The sequence below is a fragment of the Saccopteryx bilineata genome, chromosome 2 (genome assembly GCF_036850765.1).
Source record: "Saccopteryx bilineata isolate mSacBil1 chromosome 2, mSacBil1_pri_phased_curated, whole genome shotgun sequence".
NCBI classification, from domain to species: Eukaryota; Metazoa; Chordata; class Mammalia; order Chiroptera; family Emballonuridae; genus Saccopteryx; species Saccopteryx bilineata.
In genome coordinates, this window is record NC_089491.1 from 135,266,122 (window position 1) to 135,285,231 (window position 19,110).

Consider the following 19,110-nt stretch of genomic DNA (forward strand, 5'->3'; position numbering starts at 1 on the left):
GCTGGGCCCCAAGGAGTTTTTTAAATCTCTCAATGTAGTCCAATTTCAGTTATCAGCAATTAGTCAATTGCTCTTAAGTATTCCTACCAGTTGTTGGTTCCAGTAGCAGTTTTTGTTTCAAGTCATGATTCTCTGTTCAGCTTGTTCTGATTCGTCCTGTCTCTCCACTTTTTGAAGTAGTGGTTGCCTTGTCACCTCAATTCTCTGATGCATTTAAGAAGGGTTGTTGAGCCTGACCTGTGGTGGCAGAGTTGATAAAGTGTTGACCTGGAATGCTGAGGTCACTGGTTCAAGACCCAAGCATGCTTGGTCAAAGCACACACAAGAAACAACTACTATGAGTTGACACTTCCTGCTCCTACCCTACCTACCTTTCTTTCTCTAAAATCGATAAAATCCTTTTTATAAAAAAGGAGGGTTGTTGATTTTGTTTGTTCATCTTTTTCTTTTTTTTTTGGTTCTGAGAATAGAAGTGATGATTTCCAAGTCTTTACATGTCAGACTGGAAACCAGAAGTCCTCGTCCATTTCATCTGTATGGAGGGTATACCATGTGATTATATCTCTTCCCAATTTTATGATCAGTAATGTTACATTGGCAGCTTGAAATTGGCCATGGTGTGAGATAACACTACAGAAACTGACAAATGCTATGGACAAAGGCTTGATTTATTTATTTTGTTGATTGTTTAGAGTTAAGAAAGTGATAGAGAAAAATTTAATCATGTAGATTAAGTTTAAAAGTGTATTGTGTCTGTAGCTATTACATTATCAATAGCACAAAAAACAAATATTCTTCCAGTATTCAAAAAATATAATCTAATTCAGCAAAGATGTTATTCAAGTCACTGACAAATAAGTGAAGTTCCAACTTAAGTCTCATACTTTCACTTGCATCTCACTAAATAATACAAATAAAAATGTCAACCAATAGTCAAAGCTATACTCATTTGTCAAATGTAATCATAGGTTGGTTCATGATTGAAGAGTTTAGTAAAACTCAATGAAAACAAACACTCTGTGAGAATCAGTTGGCTATAAACATTTTACAATAAATACTATATATTAAAAAAAATTATTGCCCTGGTTGGATAGCTCGGTTGGTTAGTGCATTGTCCTGAAGCACAGAGGTTGCCAGTTCGATCCCCAGTCAGAGCACATACAGGAACAGATATGTACCTTTCTTTCTCTCTCACTAAAATAAACTTTTTAATTTTTTTTTAATGAGGGCTTATCAGAGTACCCTTGATTTATATTTTATTTTATTTATTCATTTTTAGAGAGGAGAGAGAGAGGGGGAGAGAGAGAAGGGGGGAGGAGCTGGAAGCTTCAACTCCCATATGTGCCTTGACCAGGCAAGCCCAGGGTTTCGAACCGGCAACCTCAGCATGTCCAGGTCGATGCTTTATCCACTGCACCACCACAGGTCAGGCAAACTTTTTAATTTTATTGATTTATTTTAGAGAGATGACGAGATAGACAGAAACATCGATCTCTTTTTGTATGTGCTTGACTGGTGATTGAACTGGCAAACCTTGTTTATCAGGACAATGCTCTAACTAACCAAGCTATCCAGCCAGGGCAATAGTGCATATTTTACTTTTTATAAATTATGTGCTACACATCCTTTATATTGGTAACTAACTTTATGTATCTATACATACATATACAATTATTTTCCTTGATAGCTATTAATAATTTACCAGCACAAACACACCATTAAATAATAACATTCAGTGATGTCACATTTCAAGCTATCATGGACATCACTGAATGTGAATTCAGGGACAGTTTGGAAGAGCACACCACCTTCATATTTTAATTTAGAGACTATAAGAATGCTGGGAGAAACCTTTTTCTTTTTGTATTTTTCTGAAGTGAGAAGTGGGGAGGCAGAGATAGACTCTTGCATGCACCCGACCAGGATCCACCCAGCAATGCTCAGCCCCTCTGGGGGCGATGCTCAGCCCCTCTGGGGCATTGCTCCATTGCAACCCGAGCCATTCTAACACCTGAGACAGAGGCCATGGAGCCATCCTCAGTGCCCGGGCCAACTTTGCTCCAATGGAGCCTTGGCTGCTGAAGGGGAAAAAATGGGGAGGAGAAGGTGGAGAAGCAGATTCATACAAGTGCTTCACCTGTGTGCCCTGGCTGGGAATCGAACCTGGGACTTCCCCATGCCAGGCTGACATTCTACCACTGAGCCAACTGGCTAGGGCAAAACTTTACTTTTTAAAATTCAGTTTTTTTGTTGATAAAGTAATACATGCTTGAATTTTGTGTTAAAATTTTCTTACACCCAGCCTCCGGGAAATCTTAGGCAGCCTGTCTGATCTCTGCCAGGAGGATGTTCCTTCTCTTCCTTGGTGCTGCATGGGGAGTCCTGAACCCAGAAACTCTTCCTCTGTTCCCAGTCTGGGCAAATTTCAACTCCATTATTCCCTGCCATACCCCCAATCTTCATCTTTCCTCACTCACAGTAAGGTAGTGTTAATTTCTCAATGGATTGATAGTTTAACAAAGTTGACTTCAGCTGCTGTTGTCCAGCAAACGTGCTGGGGAGGAGAAGTAACAAAGCTGGATGCCTGGAGTTTCTACCATGTGGACAATGGCCTCGTTGTTCCCATTCACTGAATACATGAAATAGAACCAGCAGTTGTCAATGTCCTTCTCCTTACAGTGGGGCAGGGAGTTGACCTGGCCTGGTTGGGGCAACTTGTCCCGGTTCTCAACCTTAGTGATGTTAAAGTAAAAACACTCCTGTGTACAGATGTCCTTCTTTACTCCTTTATTGAAGCCTTGGCACTGAACACATTCTTTGTGCTCAGCACAGGTGCCGAGGCAAGTCTGGCATATCTCACACATCAGCCCTGGAACTTGGGATCTGTGCATTTATAGGCACTGCACTCACAGACACCCTGGCCATTGCAGATCTGCCCATTGAGGGCCATGCACCAGTTCATGTCCAGAGAGCACTCACATGCACTGCCCATGTAGTTGGGGTTGCATTCACACATGCAACAACCACAAACACCATTTCCTCCACAAATTAAGCCACTTGATTAAAAAATTTAATTGATTTTAATTTATTGTGTTTACATAGATTCTAGTGTTGCCCCGAATGCACCCCCCACCCCCATATTCCCCTCAACATCTCCCTTGCCCTCCTCCCCATAGCGCCCTCCTCACTTCCATTCAGGTTTACCCCATCCTATCATCCCCTTTTCCTCTGTTCTCTTTTCCTCTGGTCCCTTTGATCTCTCCTCTGTCTCAATTCCATTCCTCAGTTCACATTGTTCACTGGATTCCTCAAATGAGTGAAGTCATATATGATATTTTTCTTTTTATGCCTGGCTTATTTCACTTAACATGAATAGTTTTCATGTCCATCCAATGTTGTTGCAAAAGGTAAGATTTCCTTCTTTTTCACAGCCCCACAGTATTCCTTTGTAGATTTGTACCACTGCTTTTTAATCCACTCGTCCACTGCCGAACACTTGGGCTGTTGCCAGATCTTCGCTATTGTGAACAATGCTGCCATAAACATGGGGGTGCATTTCTCCTTTTGAAACAGTGCTATGGTGTTCTTGGGGTATATTCCTAAAATGGGATAGCTGGGTCAAAAGGCAGTTCGATTTTTAATTTTTTGAGGAATCTCCATGTTTTCCACAGTGGCTACACCAGTCTGCACTCCCACCAGCAGTGCAGAATTCCCTTTTCTCCACATCCTTGCCAACACTTACTCTGTGTTGTTTTGTTGATGAGCGCCATTCTGACTGGTGTGAGGTGTTATCTCATTGTGGTTTTAATTTGCATTTCTCTAATGATTAGTGATGTTGAGCATTTTTTCATATGCCTATTGGCCATCTGTATGTCCTTTTTGGAGAAGTGTCTATTCATTTCTTTTGCCATTTTTTGATTGGATTGTTTATCTTCCTGGTGTTGAGTTTTACAAGTTCTTTATAAATTTTAGTTATTAACCTCTTATCAGATGTATTGTCAAATATGTTCTCCCATTGCGTAGTTTGTCTTTTTATTCTGTTCTTATTGTCTTCAGCTGTGCAAAAGATTTTTAGTTTGATAGAGTCTCATTTGTTTATCCTGTATTTTATTTCACTTGCCTGTGGAGATAAATCAGCAAATATATTGCTGCGAGAGATGCCAGAGAGCTTACTGCCTATGTTTTCTTCTAAGATGCTTATGGTTTCACAGCTTACATTTAAGTCTTGTATCCATTCTGAGTTTATTTTTGTGAATGGTGAAAGTTGGTGGTCTAGTTTCATTTTTTTACAGGTAGATGTCCAATTTTCCCAACACTATTTGTTAAAGAGGCTGTCTTTACTCCATTGTATGCTCTTACCTTCTTTGTCAAATATCAGTTGTCCATAAAGGAGTGGGTTTATTTCTGGGTTCTCTGTTCTGTTCCATTGATCTATATGCCTGTTCTTAATGCCAGTACCAGGCTGTTTTGAGTACAATGGCCTTGTAGTATAACTTGATATCAGGAAGTGTGATACCTCCCGCTTTATTCTTCCTTTTCAAGATTGCTGAGGCTATTCTGAAGCTGGAAACGGGGAGAGACAGTCAGACAGACTCACACATGCACCTGACCAGGGTCCACTCGGCACGGCAACCAGGGGGCGACGCTCTGCCCACCAGGGGGCGATGCTCTGCCCCTCTGGGGCGTCGCTCTTGTTGTGACCAGAGCCACTCTAGTGCCTGGGGCAGAGGCCAAGGAGCCATCCCCAGCACCCGGGCCATCCTTGCTCCAATGGAGCCTCGGCTGCGGGAGGGGAAGAGAGAGACACAGAGGAAGGAGAAGGGGAGGGGTGGAGCAGATGGGCGCCTCTCCTGTGTGCCCTGGCCGGGAATCGAACCCGGGACTTCTGCACGCCAGGCTGATCAACCTACCACTGAGCCAACCGGCCAGGGCCTATTCATGTTCTTTTTTGGTTCAATATAAATTTTTGGAATATGTGTTCTATATCTTTGAAGTAGGTCATTGGTATTTTAATTGGTATTGCGTTGAATTTATAAATTGCTTTGGGTAATATAGACATTGTAATGATGTTTATTCTTCCTAACCATGAGCACAGTATATGCTTTCACTTGTTTGTATCTTCCTTGATTTCTTTTATCAATGTTTTATAATTTTCCAAGTACAAGTCTTTAATCTCCTTGGTAAAATTTACTCCTACACACTTTAATTTCTCTGACAGTTCATTGTTGGTGTATAAAAATGCCTCTGATTTCTGAGTATTAATTTTATATCCTGCCACCTTGCTGAATTCAGTTATCAGGTCCAGTAGTTTTTTTATTGCAGCTTTAGGGTTTTCTATATACAATATCACATCATCTGCAAATAATGATAGTTTTACTTCTTATTTTCCAGTTTGGATGCCTTTTATTTCTTATTCTTATCTGATTGCTGTGGCTAGGATTTCCAGAACTATGTTGAATAAAGTGGTGAAAGGGGGCACTCCTGTCTTGTTCCTGATTTTAAGGGGATTGTTTTTTATTTTTGCCCAATGAGTATGATGTTGGCCGTGGGTTTGTCATAGATGGCCTTTATCATGTTGAGGTATGTTCCCTGTATTCCCACTTTGCTGAGAGTTTTGATCATAAATGGGTGTTGGATATTATCAAATGCTTTTTCTGCATCTATTGAAATTATCATGTGGTTTTTCTCCTTCCTTTTGTTTATGTGATGAATCACATTAATTTGCAAATATTGTACCAGCCTTCCCTCTCCAGAATAAATCCCACTTGATCATGGTGTATGATTTTTTTCATATATTGCTGGATCTGGTTGGCTAATATTTTGTTGAGGATTTTAGCATTTAGATTCATCAGGAATATTGGCCTATAATTTTCTTTTTTGTGTGTTGTCTTTGACTGGTTTTGGGATCAGAATTATGATCACCTCATAAAAGGAGCTTGGAAGTCTTCTTTCCTCTTGAATTTTTTGAAATAGCTTGAGGATAGAAGTTCATTCTTCTTTGAATATTTGGTAGAATTCATTTGTGAAGCCATTGGGCTCCGGCTTTTGTTTGTTGGTAGTTTTTTGATAACTCTTTTGATCTCATTTGTTATAATCGGTCTATTTAGGTTTTCTGATTCTTCCAGATTGATTTTTAAAATATTGTATGTTTCAAGGAATTTGTCTGTTTCATCTAGGTTGCCTAATTTTTTGGCATACAGTTCTTCATAGTATTTTCTTCCAGTCCTTTGTATTTCTGTTTTGTCAGTTGTTATTTCTCTACTCTCATTTCTAATTTTATTTGAGTCCTCTTTCTTATTTTCTTGGTGAGTCTGGTTAAAGGTTCATTGATCTTGTTTACCTTTTCAAAAAATGAGCTCCTTGTTTCATTGATCCTCTGTATTGTTTCTTTAGCCTCTATGTCATTTATTTCCACTCTGATCTTTATTATTTCCTTCCTTCTACTACCTCTGGGCTTTACTTGCTGTTCTTTATCTAGCTTCTTAAGGTATGCCTGTAATGCTATGAACTTTCCTTTCAGGACTGCCTTTGCTATGTCCCATAAATTTTGAGTTGTTGTATGCTCATTATCATTCGTTTCTAGAAAGTTTTTTATTTCTTTGATCTCATTGTTAACCCATTCATTATTTAATAACATGCTATTTAGTTTCCAAGGGTTTGAGTATTTTTCAGTTTTTCTGTTGTGGCTGATTTCTAGTTTCATGCCATTGTGCTCAGAGAAAATGCTTGATATGATTTCAATCTTCTTAAATTTGTTGAGACTGCTTTTGTACCCTAACATGTGGTCTAGCCTAGAGAATGTACCATGAACACTTGAAAATAATGTATATTCTGCTGCTTTAGGGTGAAAGGTTCTGAAGATATCTATTAAATTGAGTTGACCTAGTGTGTCTTTTAAGTCTGCTGTTTCTTTAATTTTCTTTCTTGAGGATCTATCTAGTGATGTTAGTGGGGTATTGAAATCCCCTAATATTATAGTATTGCTGTTGATCTTGCCCTTTATACCCATCAAAATCTGCTTTATATATTTAGGTGCTCCTATAGTATGTGCGTAGATATTTATAATGGTTATATCATCCTGTTAGACTGGTCCCTTTATCATTATGTAGTGACCTTCTTTATCTCTTACTATAGCCTTTGTTTTAAAGTCCATTTTGTCTGTTATAAGTACTGCTACTCCAGCTTTTTTTTCATTCCCATTTGCATGAAATATTTTTTCCATCCTTTTACCTTCAGTCTATGTGCATCTTTTGTTTTAAGGTGTGTCTCTTGTAGACAGCATATGTATGGGTCCTGTTTTCTTATCCATACAGCTACCCTATGTCTTTTGACTGGACCATTTAATCCATTTACATTTAAGGTTATTATTGATATGTAGTTGTTTATTGCCATTTTATTCTTTAAAGCTGTATTCCTCTTTTGCTATATTCTTTTCCCCCTTTGATCTGTTTACAACAAGCCCCTTAACATTTCTTGCAGCGTTGGTTTGGTTGAAATGAATTCCTTGAGGGTTTTTTTCATCTGGGAATCTTTTTATTTCTCCTTCAACTTTAAACGATAGCCTTGTTGGATAAAGTAGTCTTGGTTGTAGGCTCTTGTTCTGCATTACTTTGAATATTTCTTGCCATTCCCTTCTGGCCTCAAGTGTTTCTGTTGAGAAGTTGGATGCTATCCTTATGGGGGCTCCTTTGTACGTGATAGCCTTTTTTTTTCTAGCAGCTTTTAATATTTTCTCTTTATCACTTAGCTTTGGTATTCTAATTATGATGTGTTTTGGTGTAGATTTCTTTGGGTTTCTCTTTAATGGAATTCTCTGTGCTTCTTGAACTTGTGTGAATTTTTCCTGCATCGATTTAGGGAAGTTTTCAGCTATGATATGATTGAACAAAGTCTCTATCCCTTGTTCTTTCTCTTCTTCTTCAGGAACCCCTATGATGCAGATGTTATTTCTCTTCATGTTGTCACAGAACTCTCTTAGAGTTTCCTCAAGTTTTTTTAGTGTCTTTTCTTTTTTCTGCTCTGCTTCTGTGCCTTCGTTTATCTTGTCCTCTAACTTGCTGATTTGATTCTCAGCTTCATCCACCCTACTTTTAATTCCTTCCATTGTGGTCTTCATTTCTGATATTGTATTTGTCATTTCTGATTATTTTTATTATTTCAATATCCTTTTTTATACTTGCTATCTTTGTTTAGTTGTTGGTTATGACCATCTATTGTTGTTCTAAGATCTTTGAGCATCCTAACAATCATTATTTTAAACTTGCATTCAGTAATTTGGTTATTTCTGACTCATTCAAGTCCTTTTCTGGGGATTTCTCTTGATTCGATTGGGTTGTATTTCTCTGCCTTCCCATTTTGTCTGTGTATAAGAAGGCTGTGGTCTGTCTGTGGGTCCTCCACCCCCTCTGCCACTGCCTCTGACATTTGGGTATGAGTGTTGCCGTTGCCGGCGCCAGCCGTCTGGGGCTGTCACTGCAGTTTCCGCCTCTCCTCCGCAGGAGGGACTGTGTTCACGTGCCCAGGTCTACAAGCCTCAGCCTTTGCCCCGCCCCTGTGGGTGGGGCTGTGCGCCACGCTTGGGGCCGCAAGCCTTGGCACCACAGGCTGGGGTGAGCACCTTAAGCCACTGGATCTACCACAGTTGAAATTATCACTTGCAGAATTTCCCAGAATAGATTTCATTTGTATTATCCCTCATCTTACAAACACACTGTCCACAGACACACTCTCCATTGTTCCTGATTTCTGAACTGTTTTCCCTCCTGCAGTAGGCATCCATGTCTTCATTGTTCCTTTTATCTGTGCTACATTCACAGTGTCTGCCAACATGCCCCTCACTGCACCTGCACACTCCACACTCAAACGTGCCATTGCTCTCATGGCACTTGGGGCTGCTAGGAATGCCCTCACTCTGGCACTCACACTCATAGATGAATTGAAGGATGATCTCTACTTCTTCAGTGAAGCCCAGGGGCTTAATTTTAATGGTTTCAGAATTCTTATTTAGACATTTATTTGAAGTGATGCTAATTTCAAATTGAACCTCATCCCCAATGGAGATATTGGAGCCTTTTCTTCCATTCTCCCCCATTTTATTCACCCCATTCTTGCAGTAAGACTTATAATTTATTGTTACTCCTTCTGGTAATTTGCTGTTTTCCAAAATAACTTCTGAAGAAAAGGAATTGTAGGCATCAATGACCAAATGAATTACATTGATGTAATTTGCTGACAATGTTCCTATTGCTGACTTAGGGATATTTTTCAGTTCCTTATAAACAGGCTGAAATTCTTCGGTATTGCAAAAATCATCTGAATGTTATTTTTACTTAGTTTCTGTACAAGGTGAAGAAGCAATAGAAGGGTAATCTTAATGGCTCCTTGTGTACAGATAACTTTCCAGGGGACACTGTCTATTGTTTGGTAAAACAATGCCACCAAGCTTCCCATCACCAGCAAAGCGAAACCTGGTGTCTGTGGAAAACACCAGCATCTGTGTAGCATTCCTCCAGCTAAATGATGACCCACAAACTGTGACTTGCATGATTGCACTGAAGCCACCTTCTGGAGAATTCAAATTTCCAGATTGAAGCTGTTTGCCAATCAACTCATTAAACACTCCCCCTTTATCAATCAGACTGAGCACATTTTTGTAGCTAAACAGTCTGGTGCAATTCTGTTCATTTGTGCAAGGGTTGCTGAGCTTAGCTGCTGTGCTGATGTAAGGCATCACAGTTTTCTCCACAAATGAACCAAACCCTATTCAGAAGTCTGAAGTAATCCTCCTCATTTCATTCATCAGCTCTGTTCTAAGACTTTTTGTTTTCCAGGTCATCTTTCAGAGTAAGAGAGGCCTATCAGGTAGTAGAGGTCAATGGGATAGTCTTCAGCTCTCTTGAATTTTAGTATATGTGCTGCCGAAGCGAGCACTCTTGAATTTTAATATGAACATCTGTGGCTCCCCTGAACACAGCTGCAGGGCCAGCCACTGCAGCTGGACCTGGGTAATGTCATCTGGCTGCAGGTTCTCTGCTATGCCTCTGCTGCAGTTGGTCATATTTTTTGTTCTCCTTTACGTCTTTGGATCCTCTGGGATTCTCTATGTCATCTGGATGACAGCCTTTCTTTTTTAAGGCTTCTAAGTCATCACACCATGCAGAAGTAGGCATTCCTTCCTGTAAGAATGTTGAATTTGTACAACACCCACAATTTGGCCCCACATGTATACATTCTGTACAGGATTTGGCATTTGCTTTTAAACATCTATTATCATCTGCTTGGCCAAACACATGGCAAACTGAACTGATCAGTCCAACCCAGAAAATCAGTTGTAAATTCATCTCTCCTGCAGCTCTGGTCCACACTGGCTTGGGCCTGTTGCTCTGTGCTCCACTCAGCTCTGTGGGCCTGGGAGAAACTGTTTTAAACAGTAGTAAATGATAATGTTTGACATGACTGAAATATGACATTCATAAGTACAATGCAAAATAAGATTAAACCATGAAATCTGGTATAATCCTGTCCTGGATTAGTCTAGTGCAGTGGTTCTCAAAGTGTGTGCCAGGGTGCACTGGTGCACCCTAGAAGATTTCCAGGTGTGCTCTATGGTATTCCAGAGTAATATGTGCCTGTTGGGGACCAAGAAACCAACAGTGTTTTTGTTTAGATTTTTTGGGGACAGAGGTGTTGGAAATTGGCTGTAAACTGAAATTCTGCCCAATCCCCCACCTCACTTGCCTGATTAGGTTGCAAAAGGCTGTTAAGCTGTGGTGCTGGATTGTTTACAGTGCCTCCCATGTTCCCCGGAAAGACTGAAGGCAAGTTTCTTCTATCCTTTGTTTGGTGTAAAGTTAAGATGATATGTATGGTGGAGGTTTTCTGCACTCAACACAATTAAGAGTAAAAAGAGAGGAATTCTTCAATGTATTGACGAGGAAATTAGAGTTTGCCTTTCAAATATATGCCCAGACATTGAAGAAATCGCTAGGACACATCAGGCTCATATTTCTCATAAACACAAGAATGAAAAAACAACACATTTGTGCCGGGACCTGCCGAATTTACTAAATTTTACTAAGAATGTATCTGTATATATAAAAATATAACTTTCTTTTTAACCTCCCTTTTTTTTATTTTAAATTTTATTTTTACAGAGACAGAGAGAGGTATAGATAGGGACAGACAGACAGGAATAGAGATGAGAAGCATCAATCATCAGTTTTTTTGTTGCGACACCTTAGTTGTTCATTGATTACTTTCTCATATGTGCCTTGACTGCGGGCCTTCAGCAGACCGAGTAACCCCTTGCTCAAGCCAGGAACCTTGGGTCCAAGCTGGTGAGCTTTTTGCTCAAACCAGATGAGCCCGTGCTCAAGCTGGTGAGCTTGGGGGTCTCGAACGTGGGTCTCTGCATCGCAGTCCAACGCTCTATCCACTGTGCCACTGTCTGGTCAGGTTTAACCCCTTTTTTTATAAATTCTAAAAAGCATAACTCCAGCCTGACCAGGCGGTGGCACAGTGGATAAAGCATCGGACTGGGATGTGGAAGGACCCAGGTTCAAGACCCCGAGGTCGCCAGCTTGAGTGCGGGCTCATCTGGTTTGAGGAAAAGCCCACCAGCTTGAACCCAAGGTTGCTGGCTCCAGCAAGGGATTACTCGGTCTGCTGAAGGCCCGCAGTCAAGGCACATATGAGAAAGCAATTAATGAACAACTAAGGTGTTACAACGCGCAATGAAAAACTAATGATTGATGCTTCTCACCTCTCTCCGTTTCTGTCTGTCTGTCCCTGTCTATCCCTCTCTCTGACTCACTGTCTCAGTAAAAAAAAAAAAAAAAAAAAAAGCATAACTCCAAAAATGTAACATAAAAATGTTTTTTAATGTCAGAATAAATTAAATTTTGTCATATTTATTTTGTTTAATTACCATAAAAGCATGCTTGGACTTCATATTTTTTTCTTTAATATTTGACTTATTATAACATGTTTCTCAGAAATTTGTATATAATGCACCTACAATTATTTGTAAGATTTTAAATGCGCCCCAAATTCAAAAAGTTTGAGAACTACTGGTCTAGTGAATAAGAAGAGTAGGCTTATGGGTGTGATTTACAGAAAATGGAGTCCTACTTAAATTAACAACAACGTTCCTCGGATTTAAGATTTTGTCAGTAGTGCTTTAAGGGAAATGTACCAAAAGGCTAACATTATTTTGACAATAAACATGTACCAAACACCTACTCTGTGCTAGATGGTGTTGTCAGGATGCAGAGGTGACATTTAAGATCATACAGCTAGTTACTGATAAAAGAATAGCTTGGAATTCTGAGGACATTGTACTAAGTGAAGTAAGCTATCACAGAAAGACAAATACTGCATGATTCCACTTACATAAGATATCTAAAATAGCCAAACAGAAGAACAGCAAATAGAATGGAGGTTGTCCAGGCTGAAGGCAGGGGGAAATGAGGACCTGTTCAATGGGTATAGAATTTCAGTTTTGTAAAATAAAAACGTTGTAAAAACCTGCTGCATAGTAATGTGAAGAGTTGACACTACTGACAGGGTAGTGTCAGTTAGTGTTAAGACAGGGCCCTGGCAGTTAGCTCCGTTGGTTAAAGTATCATCCCAAAACGCTGAGACAGCTGTTTCAATCCCCAGTTAGGGAACTTATGGGAAGCAACAAATGAATGCACAGCTAAGTGGAACAACAAATGAATGCTCCCCCACCTCTCTCTCCTTTCTACTCTGTCTCTCTAAAACCAATCAATAAAAATAATTAGAAAAAATGTTAAAGATGGTTTAAAAACAATAGGTGGCATTTGAATCCACACCTGACTGAAAAACTCATACTTATCAATTATGTTATCACTGCTAACCTACTTTCTTTCTTTTTTTTTTAAGATTTTATTTATTTTAGAGAGAGGAGAGCCAGACAGTGGAGAGAGAGAGAAGGGGGGAGGAGAGGAAACATCAACTCCCGTATGTACCTTGACCGGGCAAGCCCAGGGTTTTGAACCGGTAACCTCATAGTCACAGGTCAACGCTTTATCCACTGTGCAACCACAGGTCAGGCTGCTAACCTACTTTCAAATAATTTCATCTTCAAAGAATATTTCCTTTCTCTGATTTACACAGGTCCTCCTCTTCTGTATAGCAGGGTAGCAAGTCATTGGTTAGCAGGTGCATTGCCTGAAGCCTTACAGAGACCAGAACTTTCTTGGAAGACTGGCATATATTAAGTTCCCAAGTTATAAACATCCAACTTACATACAACCTATACTTATGAACAGAGAGCTATAAGGGCCATTGGTAACCACTGCAGTTGGACATCAGTGAAAATAGTATCAAAGAGTTACTTGAGTCCCACGGCAGAGAACTAACCAATGAAGACCTTTATAGAATTAGAGCAGCAAATGGTAGCATTTAGGGAAGAAAACAGGAACCTAGAAACTCCAGAACTGATAAAGCTTCCTTCCTACAAGAGTTAGCTGATGCTTTCTGTCTCACTGAAGCAGAAATGGTAAAGTTAGAGGAGCAAGATTCTGATACAGAGAGGTTCACCAAAGTTTACCATACAGTTACTGAAGGCCTGAGACGCTACAAGGCCATTTATGAAGAGAGAAAGAAAAGCTCTATATAAACCTCCCCTGATGTCTACTTCAAGAAACTGACTCTGGCAGCAGAATCAAACCCTCACTCTCTAATACCAGTCCCATCCTTTTCAACAAGTCCATTATCTTCTGCACCACTCAAGATTGTTTAAGGTTGTATTTCAAAATATTTATTTATATGTACAGAAAGGTAAAAATAAATACTATGTTAAGACAAACATCTGTCCAAGTTGTATTTAATAGGCAAATGTACCTGATCCAACTTACAAATTCAACTTAAGAACAAACCTACAGATTCTATCTGTTTCATAACCCAGGGACTGCCTGTACTCAGCCAAGAGAGCAAATTCAAAATGAAGTCACCAATCCAAAAGATTAAATGGAGTACCAAATACAGGTCAGAGAAATAGGAAGAGGGATCTGGTGACCTTTTAAAAGACAACATTCATGACTACATAATTGAAAAAGTGCTTATTCTATTAAAAGAAAAAAGTTTGTGATGAAAGACATTTGAAATCATTATTTTTTCAATGTTATTATCTGGTGTAATTTGTATTAGTGATTGAGAGTGGGGGGGAGGGGTAACGGGAGGGGGAGAGGGACAGATAGGAAAGGAGACGAGAAGCATCAACTTATAGTTGTGGCACCTTAATTGTTGTTCACTGATCGCTTTCTTATATGTGTCTTGACCAGTGGGCTTCAGCCAAGCCAGTAACCACTTGCTCAAGCCAGGGATCTTGGGTTCAAGCCAGTGACCATAGGGTCATGTCTATGATACCACACTCAAGCCAGAGAGCCCGCACTCAAACTGGTGACCCCAGGCTCAAGCTGGTGATCTCAGGGTGTGGAACCTGGGTCCTCAGCATTCCAGGCCGACACTCTATCCACTGTGTCGCCACCTGGTCAGGCTTACCTGGTGTAATTTAAATCTTCCTGAACCTCAATTTTCCCGAGTAAAATTGAGCTAAGACTAACTGTAAGCAGTGTATGGCAGAGGAAGGCCTGAAATAGAAGGAAATGCTTCTGAGTGAATTAGAATAAACTTATGGCATTAGAACAGCCATGTCTAAAAATACAACTAAAAATATTATTGTAACTGAGTGAAAGCTCGTTCTGTTCACTATACAACAGCCAGTAAGTCGAGTGACAAGAGCTGAGGCAAGGAAAGCAACTTTGGTAAGCCAGCAAGCTAAGATGACAGTGGACTAGTGTTTTTAAAAGAACCATTTTAGAAAGTACAGTATGCTTCTTTTATGCCAGGGGAAGGGAGAAACAGGAGATGTTTGAGGTCAGGAGGTGACTGATGATCCCAGGCAGATGGTGAAACTTTAAACTCAGTCACGAGGTTCCTATAAAGATTATTTTTGTACATACATACCTTCCGTATCTCCTTGGGGAGGTTTTGAGAAGGGAGGCTTTTTCAGTAATTTCTTGCCTATAGGTTAGATTCCTTTAATGATTAGCATATCTGCCTGTAGGACTAAGCAGAAGTTGTTCAATGACATGTCAGGCTGGAACAAGATGGAGTCAGAGTGCCTGACCCGGCTGTGGCACAGTGGATAGAGCGTTGGACTGGGATGCGGAGGACCCAGGTTCAAGACCCCAAGGTCACTGGCTTGAGTGTGGGATTCTAGACATGACCCCATGGTTGTTAGCTTGAAGCCCAAGGTTGCTGGCTTGAGCAAGGGGTCACTAGCTTTGTCGTAGCCCCACCCCAAAGCACATATGAGAGAGCAATCACTGAAAACTAATATGCCACAACAAAGAATTGATGCTTCTCAAGACAAAACATTCTATTAGTACCCAAATTTAATTAAGGTAAATTGAGTATTCCAGAAAAGGAAGAATAGTTTGCTAGAATTGAAAGAACAATAAAATTAAACTTGTTTTAAAAATATACACTGTAAGCTGTATAGTAGGGCAACACACTTAATCTCCCTAAGCCTTAGACTCTTTTTTGTAGGGTATTGTGAGCATTTATTTCACATTTACTGACTACTAGGGCCAAGGCTCTATTAGGTAGGTGCTAGCAAACAAAAAGAAGAGGGCACTGTCCTGCTCTCAGCATCAATATGTGATGGTAATATTATATATACTGAATGTTTTCAATGTGCCAGATATTATTATAAATGCTTTCAACTCATTACATCTTCATTTAAAATTGTTCTAACAACCTAAAATGTAGGTATTATTATTATCATTTCTATTTGTACATGAGTAAGGTGACCAACCTTTTTACAATGAAAAGGCCAAAAATAAATTGAAGAAAACAATATTGTAAATAAAAGAAACATTTTATTCATTGCAGCAATACACTGTAATATTATAAATGCATAATAAAAACATTTGTAATATTTTATATTGTAATTATGCTTACATGCCTATTAGTTTTTAATAATAATTGTAAGAAAAAAGTACTCATTTAGATGCAAATACATCACATCACACGCAATGGATCGACTCTGCATCAATCGAATATGGACATTTACAGTTAAGTCTTCCAGTATCAAAAAAAAGGACATGTAGAAGGACACTTTTCAAGGGTGGATGGAACTTATAAAAGAAGGACTGTCCTCCCTTAAGGAGGATGATTGGTCACCTTAACATGAGGTACAAAGAGGTTAAGTATCCTGACCAGGATCAAACAGCCACCAGACCTTGGAGCTAAGCTAAATCTTGACAGAAAAAGGGAACTTACAAATATGTGCAAGTGCAGGGTGGTCGTAAAGCTTTCCACACTAAAGAGCAGTTTTAGTTCACCCAATTGCAAAATAGGAATTAAAATATTACTACCTCTTAAGGGTTGTGCCCATTAAAAAGTATATATAAAGTTGCTACTGTGCTTGAAACATGTTGAGCACTAAATTAAAAAAAATTTTTAAACAGACTTTCGAGAGGAGGGAGAGCGGAGGAGAGAGAAGGGAGGTGGATGAGGGGAGGTGGGACAGAGAGAGAGAAAGAAAGGGGAGGAGAGCCAGAGGCATTAACTCCTAGTAGTTGCTTCTCATACGTGCCTTGACCCAGCAAGCTGGGTTTCAAACCAGCCACTTAAGCGTTCCAGGAGAGGCTTTTATTCATTGCGCCACTACAGGTCGGACAAGCACCAAATTAATGCTATTAATTTCATTTTTATTCCTTTAAGTTGGGTAATTGTGGCTAAGGTAGGAATGCTTTCAAGGCTTTAGCTACATAGCATATACTGGCTTTTCAAGTGCGTAATTTACATTGTCAGCAATGTGAGAGCCTTCTCGTTGCTTTATGTTTATCATACACGGTAGGGCCATCCCGATTACTTTTTTCAGTTTTTGACAGTCTCACCTATTTTCTTTGTCACGTTCTTCTCCCCCATTTTATAACGCCTCCTCTACCACAAACGAAATTCTCCCAAGAGCCACGGAGCGGCGCGTGGGCGTGCGCCTCCTCCCGCCACAAACACAGTTCGCCCTTCCGCGCAGGGCACGAACGCTCAAGCCAGTTCTCGCGAGAAGAAACGTGCTTTTGAACGAAAACTTCTAACCTCACCTCACCTCCCAAGTGTCACGCAACTGGCGCCTGCGTCCTCGACCCAAGGTCTTTCCTGAGCGCCTATTGGCTATTTACTAAGCTACAGGCTGTCGCGAGGTCCATTCCGGAAGTAGACTCTTCAATTACTTTTCGGCGGAAGCGTATCACAACCTACCTGACTACCTTTAGCGGAAGTCGTCACGGCCCAGTTGCCCCCGCACAGCGGATGTGTGTCGCGGCTTAAGTGACGCCGGGAAGCGCTTGCAGCCTTCGCCGCTGCTTTCTGGTTGAAGCACTATGGAGGAAGAGAGGAAGAACAACAACAAACGGTGGTATTTTACTCGAGAACAGTTGGAAAACAGCCCATCCCGTCGTTTTGGCCTGGATGCAGATAAAGAACTTTCTCATCGTCAGCAGGCGGCCAATCTGCTCCAGGACATGGGACAACGACTCAACGTGTATCCTTGCGGCCTAGGCTTTCGGCCTTGAGTTAGTCCCACCTTCCTTTGGCCTCCAGGCCTCAGGCTCTGTCTGGGACGGAAGGGGAAAGAGGGTAGGCAGTGATGGATGTCTAGGTGGGAGAGGCTACGATGGGACAGGCTGGAGTTTAGTGTTCGCGCGAGGGTGGCGTGGCGTAATTTCCCGCTCGCTCACCGGTGCCACCATCCTTGCGGGGAATTTGTATCCTTCCCGGTTTTGTGTTTTAACTGGCCGTTTCTAGGCCCTCATCGGTGTGTTCTGATCTCTGTTCGGGTGACTTTGAGATTCTGCTTTTCTGCTATGCCTGGGGGGTCTGGTTGATTTACCGTTCATGACTGCCTTTAGAGTTTAGCGTTTAAAGAGAGTTTTGTAAAGTGTATTACCTGAAAGTGTTATAAAGGTTGACCTAGAATTAATGCCCAGCTTTGGTTCAAAGTCAAGAATATATCTTTGTCTGTAAAATGAGATACCTCTTGTATTTAATTTCCATGGCCAACACAATGCTTTGCTCTCAATTTAAAATAGTAACTATTAGAGTTTTATAGAACTTAAAAGGAAAGGGCGATGTCTGTTTAGAATTGTAGGGATGTAGACCTACAGATCTAACGGTTTTAAAAACCGTTGAAAAAGCATAGAGGTTTTAAGGTACCCAGAGTACTAATGTGTATTAGTTTTTCTCATATTTCAATGAGATAATTTAGCGGGTTTTTTTTCTCCCAAGCATTTTTTTGGCTTTTCATTTCATGTTTATAATTAGTTTTTCAATATAGAGATAAGTGACATGTGGATACTAACAGTTTTTTTAGACACCAGGTTCTCTTATTTTCTCATAAATATCAATTTTTCTGAAACAAATTAACCAGCATAACAGTGGTGGTGATACCATCAGTGTAATTCACAAAAATGACAAGAAGTGGCAATACTTAAAATCATATACATTATTTCACCATTTCATAAACTTTTCTAAGCTTCTAAAAACTTGCCCACTGTAAAAAAAAAAAAAAAAAATCCAAAAAGATCATGATAACATTAACTACAAAATATGATCTAGAAATGAAGGGAGTTATTTTTCAAATTTTAACTTTAAGGTTTGTTTTGGTTTAATAACATTGTATTTTTTAAAATATGCTGTCGATGGGACCTGTTCATGCATCTCCACTGGCAGCTGGGGTATCCCCATGGTGTTTCTGGTGTAAATTACTTGAGCTCTGTGTTTTGAAACTAGTTGAATAAGTTCTTTACTAAGGAGCTCTTGAAGGGCTGTCCTGGCCAAGGAACCTTGGATCTGCAGTCTCTCAGAGGCAATAGCTGGGGTTATAGTCTTATGGTTGGGAAATTCCTTACAGAGTTTGTCATGTTGCTTTGTCAAGCAAAACTAGGTTATTGAGCTTGTCCCGAATTTTGCCTTTGGACCACTTTGGCCTTGCCCGAGACTTGTTCATTGGATCTTTGTCTTTTCTTGGTTGATTTTCCAGCATCTTTCTTATTGTTGTCCTTGGGCAGCATACGGAAA

General features: G+C 40.1%; 2 protein-coding genes and 1 pseudogene across 2 annotated transcripts in view; 1 reads left to right on the forward strand and 2 right to left on the reverse strand.

The window, feature by feature from the left end:
* Positions 1-17,059, reverse strand: part of SPMIP11 (sperm microtubule inner protein 11) — a 44,878-nt gene extending 27,819 nt beyond the window's left edge. The window contains exon 1 of the mRNA XM_066257970.1: positions 16,932-17,059. Coding sequence (XP_066114067.1) covers positions 16,932-16,962 — 31 coding nt within the window. The 5' untranslated portion in view covers positions 16,963-17,059. The remainder of the gene's footprint in view (positions 1-16,931) is intronic.
* A 287-nt stretch (positions 17,060-17,346) lies between these two features.
* The window catches only part of CCNT1 (cyclin T1), a 44,416-nt gene continuing 42,652 nt past the window's right edge, over positions 17,347-19,110 (forward strand). The window contains exon 1 of the mRNA XM_066257974.1: positions 17,347-17,575. Coding sequence (XP_066114071.1) covers positions 17,415-17,575 — 161 coding nt within the window. The 5' untranslated portion in view covers positions 17,347-17,414. The remainder of the gene's footprint in view (positions 17,576-19,110) is intronic.
* Positions 18,743-19,103, reverse strand: LOC136324715 (small ribosomal subunit protein eS25 pseudogene; annotated as a pseudogene).